At 40.2% G+C, this 6749-nt stretch overlaps 1 protein-coding gene across 2 annotated transcripts in view; it reads right to left on the bottom strand.

The window, feature by feature from the left end:
* The window catches only part of galnt2 (UDP-N-acetyl-alpha-D-galactosamine:polypeptide N-acetylgalactosaminyltransferase 2), a 60933-nt gene that overhangs the window by 8206 nt on the left and 45978 nt on the right, over positions 1-6749 (bottom strand). For both annotated transcript variants that reach the window (XM_046032339.1, XM_046032340.1), the window contains exons 10-12: positions 5053-5156; positions 4043-4169; positions 1588-1680 (exon numbers count right to left, since the gene is read on the bottom strand). In XM_046032339.1, coding sequence (XP_045888295.1) covers positions 1588-1680; positions 4043-4169; positions 5053-5156 — 324 coding nt within the window. The remainder of the gene's footprint in view (positions 1-1587; positions 1681-4042; positions 4170-5052; positions 5157-6749) is intronic.

Here is a 6749-nt window from a genome sequence, read left to right as displayed (position 1 = left end):
GCTGGTTTAAGCAGGGGAACCTTCCGTGCCATGCATGATTTCAAACCATGACGTCTTAGTGTATTACCAACAGTAACCTTGGAAACAGTGGTCCCAGCTCTTTTCAGGTCATTGACCAGCTCCTCCCGTGTAGTTCTGGGCTGATTTCTCACTTTCTTAGGATCATTGAGACCCCACGAGGTGAGATCTTGCATGGAGCCACAGTCCGAGGGAGATTAACAGTCATGTTTAGTTTCTTCCATTTTCTAATGATTGCTCCAACAGTGGACCTTTTTTCACCAAGCTGCTTGGCAATTTCCCCGTAGCCCTTTCCAGCCTTGTGGAGGTGTACAATTTTGTCTCTAGTGTCTTTGGACAGCTCTTTGGTCTTGGCCACGTTAGTAGTTGGATTCTTACTGATTGTATGGGGTGGACAGGTGTCTTTATGCAGCTAACGACCTCAAACAGGTGCATCTAATTTAGGATAATAAATGGAGTGGAGGTGGACATTTTGAAGGCAGACTAACAGGTCTTTGAGAGTCAGAATTCTAGCTGATAGACAGGTGTTCAAATACTTATTTGCAGCTGTATCATACAAATAAACAGTTTTTTTTTTTTTTAGATTATGTCTCTCACAGTGGACATGCACCTACGATGACAATTTCAGACCCCTCCATGATTTCTAAGTGGGAGAACTTGCAAAATAGCAGGGTGTTCAAATACTTATTTTCCTCACTGTATATATGTATACACACACTCTATATACACTGCATGTGTGTTTTGCTTTTCTACCTTAACAGACAAACATTTTGCAAAGACCTCTGTGAGGCTATATTTAGGCACAATGATGCTTTGAGCTAAATTGTACACCGATTTTCACAATTTAGCTTAGTGTGTTACCATGCTAACATTTGTTAATTAGCACACAAAGTACAGCTGAGGCTGATGGGAACATCATTAGTTTTAGGTATGTGGTAACCAAAGGAGTAATCCAGTTAACAATCTTCCTTAAGAGGACATGAATGTTTGTACCAATGTCATACTAAATATCCACTAGTAGTTGAGACTTTTCACTCAGAACTACAGATGTCAACCTCAGGGTGGTGCTAAAGGAAAAGTCAGAGCATCACCCAAGTCATAAGGATTCATCCTCTGGGAACTTTGAATGTCCAAAATGTTGTTGCCAATCCATCCAACTGACATCGCTGTCCATACAGCATCTCTGCTACACAATTGCAACTAGTCTGTTTAATATCCACAACCCCTTTATCGTGGAGCTCTGCCATCTGATCCCTGTTCCTCTTTACCAATGCTATTTGTGCCCATCATGTTTTTGTTTTGGCATTTGCTGTCATAATCTAAGATTAATCCCTTCAGCACGTCAAATAATATGGCAGTCTTCTGGTTAGTGCAAATCAGGCACTGACTTTTTCCACCTTTATAAGCTTTATTAACTGCCTCATGTCACTTCAATAAATGGGCTAACTGACACGATGCTAATTGGCAATCCAATTAATATGCCCATTCGTGTGGCTGCCTTTGTAATTTTATGATCTAGCTACATTATGCTGTCTAACTCTTGTAGGGCTCATACTTGATGGTACTTACTTTCCGTAGGGGACGTTTCTCGCTGAGGGGACAGCAGCATAGTAGAAGTTTTTATACTCATCCATCCACACCTCTGCTGCTCTCCTCGTGTTCCTGAGAGACGGTAACAGAAGAAAAACGAGTGAATGGTGAGGGACAGGGGGAAAATGAGGAGAGGTGTGATAGAAGACGGGCAGCAGGAGACATGAAAAAGGAAAGTCAGCATGTGAGGGAAAGGTCAGGAGGGTATGGAAATAAAAACAGAGAGAGAGACTGAGTGAGACAGATTTACGTTAAAGTCATCTCCAAACTGGACAGTGTGTGTGTGTGAGTCTACTGCTCTCACTTAAAGAGACAAATGTGAACGTGTGTTTATTTTTCCATGTACTGCATTTATTCCCATATTTTCTGATGATTTAACACAGTACTGAGAGACCATGTAACTGGAGTAGAGTAGAGCTCAACTTGTTATCTTATTTCTGGAACAGGGGTTTTCAAAGTCTGACTAATTAAATATTGATATTTTCTGTCCCAGACAGGTACCTACCTGGGAATCTTGGCACTGTGAGACGCTTTGGGGAAGCAGCCTTCAGTGGACACTGGACAAATAAATGACTACAGGGTTGTTTTAGCCTTTGTGTGTTTTAATAGAAAATGTCAGTTCTTACAAACAAGTCAGCAAGGAAATGGTGTGTTGTTGCTCAGACAGGGTGGAATGATCAACACTGTGAACGTCTGGTACAGTAAATGTGTCAGTTTCAAACACTCAGGAGTAGTTTTGCCTTAAGAGGCTTCTGCTAGCAAATGTCCAGACATCAATTTAAAAAAACAACAACCATTTACTGGACTAAAAGCCCCGAAACTAGCCCCACAAGACCCAAAACCTTAGGATTTGTGAACTAAAAATTCAAATGTTGGAGGTGACACCGGATGTTGTTTTCAATGGGCAGCTTGTGCCTATGGAGAAATCTGGACATCTCAGTGCATACTAGGGAACTTTATATGGGGTCTAGAGAGGCTTTTCTTTCTCTACCTGTTCAATACAAGTAACGTGGATATTTGGGTAACGCTGCTCCCAAAACAATTATAAAGTCGTCCAAGCAGACAGTCTCACAGCTCCCCAGGGTCACAGGGAGGGCACCTGGGACTTTATTCAGGCTGAAGGGCAAGACACCAAACTGAAGATGAAGCTGTTCTGCATCGTGAGTCTCCATTGTTGAGGCTGATACATGAAAACGCCACTGCACCCATCAATTAATAAATGACAACTTGAATTGTTGGAAGTTGTTACGCAAGCACTTTTGAGACTATGTTTGGTTTTATGTAACTGACAAAAACACGGTGGAAATGAGGTCCACAGGAGGCATCACATCCAGAGCCGACATATTATAATAAGCTCCGAAACAGTTTGATTTAATGTTGAAGTTCATCCGTATCCACAGGAGTATCATTAAGATTTCGGTGCTCTTTTCTAGTGCAATGTTGGTTTCTACATCTTCAGTGTTCCACTTGGTCACAGTCATAAGGAAACATACAGTAATTTTTTTATCTGCAGCAGACAAAGGTTTGCCATTGAAGAGGCGTAACAATTATCACTCAGCATCTCAGAATGACTGTTTCAGAACTAAGTTAAGATACTTCACATGTTGGCCACAGCCGCTTTAAATGATCTGTTTGCTGAAGCTCTTATTCAGGGCCATGAGGGTTTGTTGGGCTTGTTTCCAGGGATGTTAGTTGTGGTTGGAGACGGTTTCAAAGCAGAGATCCATCTTTCCATGATGTTGTCATATGTATCCGAGCTCTGGAGCAGATTTTCCCTGTGACTACTTTTTTATTGTTTTTTTAATTGTTAGCAGTTTAAATTATTAACATTTGTTTAATTATCAGAGCTGTTGTAAAACTCAATAATGTATTTCCAGTGTTTACAACAGCATGTGATACAAATGACTAGGGTACCAACATCTGACATAATTTCAGTATAAAGATAAGACTAAAGAGCCTTGTATGGAGGGAAAGTAAAGAACCCAAAGGAAATCATGATTACTATATATCCCAAACAAGAAATAATTGTCGGTTGAGCTGTGCAATATATTTACACATAGATATCATCGTGACTTAATGGCTTATTAAAGGAAAGACTAAGATTCCCAGCGTAGACTAAACAAATGGAAGCAATGCAGCATGCGTGAATGGGAAATATTGTTCATCAGTATTTAAATTAAAGAATGTGATGGGTGGAGCCTGGATGATCAATGATAGTTCAACCTTTTTAGTGTGTGCGTGTGTGCGCATGTGTGTGTGGGAACATGTATTACTCATGTTGGGGGGACTCGCCTTTCTTTTGGAGACAGGATGATTTAAGTTTAGGGGAACGTCTCCAGGAAGTGAATGTAAACCAATGTAATCTTCTGATGGAAACATGACTCTGTGTGTGTGTGTGTGTGTGTGTGTGTGTGTGTGTGTGTGTGTGTGTGACCTTGCAAACACAGTCCCGCTGCCCCCAGGGAAGGTGTACGGATGTTGCTTTCTAAAGACGTGCCCAACTCTGCTGCAGGGGATGATCTCCAGACTGCCACCACACTGCCATACACGAAATGAGATCTCTGAAACACACACACAAACACACACACACACAAACACAAACACACACACACACACGTCACATTTCCAGCACACAGTTACTATAAAACTATCACAGTTAATTATTATAATCAGTAAGTAAGAAGTCTGGTGGTGAACTCAGGAAGTCTGCACCTCATAAATGTTCTCAGTGTGTTGATTTTTTCAGTTCAGTAGTCTAAATGAGCAACTAGGTAAACCAGTATCTGAACTGTCATTTCTGAATCATTGTGCTGTCTCAAGAGAAACATGATTCATCCTGTTATTTTTAATGATTTCCCAACAAAAGCAGCACGGAGACATGTGTTATTACTTGTGTATGTTATGTTTGCAAACGATCTCTATTGTGTACACTATAGTTATTTTCACTCTATACTGACTATAATCAGTATTGAGTGATTACTCAGTATATTTCAGTTTTTGATTAAACGAATAAGATGTAACATAAAATCTCTCTCTCTCTCTCGTATTAATCGTCTCATCTAACTCTCGCTAGAATTGAACAAGAGCATTTCCCACAATGTCAAACTGTTTCTTTAGCGCTTCTGGTAAAACTCCTGACATGTCTGTCATCTTTAGAGGCGGACAGTCGGATAATCAGACAGTTCGGGTTCAACACATGACAGCAGAAAAGTGTACTGACTGTAAATGTTGATGGTAGTTTTGGCTGTCTACCTGCCAATTTACTTTCCCCTCTTAATTACAATATTATTTCCTTTGTTTTTTGTTTCTTTCACTCACCAAGATTTTCTATTCCTCTGACATCAATTACTGTGTCACACTTTCATCTTCTAACCACCATCATCTCTCTGCTGTGACTTCATGCTCCACTGTGACTGTGAGAAATTGCACTGTAGCAGCACTCACCCAAGTTCTCCCCTCCCCACACATCCATCATCATGTCGTACTTTCCCAGAAGCTCAAAGTAATCCTTATCCATGACAAATAGACCTCCTGCAATCATTGGAGTCCTGCAGGAGCAAAAGGGAGAAAGACGTTAGGTGGATGGAGCAGGGAATAGAGTAGTAGTTAGTAGTTTGAGGCAACTGGCAGACATTATTGTGTCAGTCGTGTGTGATCGCTTGAGTGGAGAGTGTGAGTGTTTTAGTCTTACTTTATGGGGGCGATGGGGTTGCCTTGTCTGGCTCGTCTCTGATCCAGAGTCATGTAGTCCCATTTGAACACCAAATTCCAGTCAAAACCTACCGACATAAAGACACAGAGGACGAAAGACAGACAGCATTAGTAGCTGTCTGGTTATATAATTAGTTTTGGTAGGTTCAGATTAGGTGACTGGATACATCTGCAGTTTTCATCTCAGATTTCTCTGCATAATACACACACACACACACACACACACACACACACACTTATGTAAAAGCAAAATTATATAAATTTAGGGATTAAATTATGTTAATTATATTAATTTAGGGATTTGTTTTTCAGACATGTAGTGAGCTCTCTCGCCACATGTCAACTAGTTGTTTATAGCTATGAGCTTCTCTGTTTCAACTGTTTGCACATTGCATTGTGGGATATTGTCGATCAACACCACACTCAAAAAACAAGCAAATTTACTTTGCATACTGACACATCTGAGTGTACTTTATTTAGTCACTTTATCAGCATGAATGCACTACATACTCAAAATCTATTGAGAATTAGCATGCAGCGTGGAAGACATATGTTTATGTCCAGGGAGCCGTTAGACTAAACATGCTGGTATATACTTGGCAGAAGTGCCCGCATTGTGTGTGAGAAATGGCAACAGCAGCTTTAAGTGAACACTGTTTATGAGGCAGAGCACTGAATGCCAAAACAATCGGTTATCCTGCTGCTAGCAAAAACACCAGCATTGTCATTAAAAACATTAAGAAAAAGACAGTTCCCCCAAAATGACTGACTGAACCACACAGGACATTAATGTGTGTGTTCAAGTACCTCTCTACTTGTGTACTGTACCTCCTTTCAGATCGGCCGAGGCTCCTACATACTGGAAGTTATCCATGTTGATTACGTCAATGATGGGAGACACTACTCGGGTCTTGTCCTGAGAAGGAAAGACAGAGAAAAAATAATTCAGTTGGAACCAAGGGCGTCACTTTGTGCTGAAAAGTGATTGGGACATAAATGCTCAGATTAGAGACATGACGATACAAGTGTGTCATGAGACTTGATGATGGTCAAAAACAAGATGTGAAGATTTTTAACACTATTTTGAAGAAATATGAAACACTGAAACTTATGAGTGGGGGATGTGGGGGTCCCTCCCCCATAAGATTGAGCATTAAACACATAATTTCCTGCATTCTGGAGACATATTCTGCTCCAACTTATGGTGGAAATGTCAGGTTCAAAAAAATTCAGGTGGCAGGTGACAATTCATAAATATAAATGTATAGCATCAGCTGCTTGTTTTTTTAGCTTAAGTTTCTATTTGTTTCTTCTATATTTAAATTCCATTGAATGTTTTATTATTGTGCAAATAAACCTTTCTCACAGCATTTTCATTTGTTAGTTAACGTTTCTTGCAAGAAATGCAAGCTATTTTTCAGACCATTTTA

This window comes from Micropterus dolomieu, linkage group LG20 (genome assembly GCF_021292245.1).
Source record: "Micropterus dolomieu isolate WLL.071019.BEF.003 ecotype Adirondacks linkage group LG20, ASM2129224v1, whole genome shotgun sequence".
In the NCBI taxonomy this organism is placed as follows: domain Eukaryota; kingdom Metazoa; phylum Chordata; class Actinopteri; order Centrarchiformes; family Centrarchidae; genus Micropterus; species Micropterus dolomieu.
The sequence above is the reverse complement of the archived record's forward strand: the minus strand, read 5'-3'. Positions and strand labels throughout refer to the sequence as shown.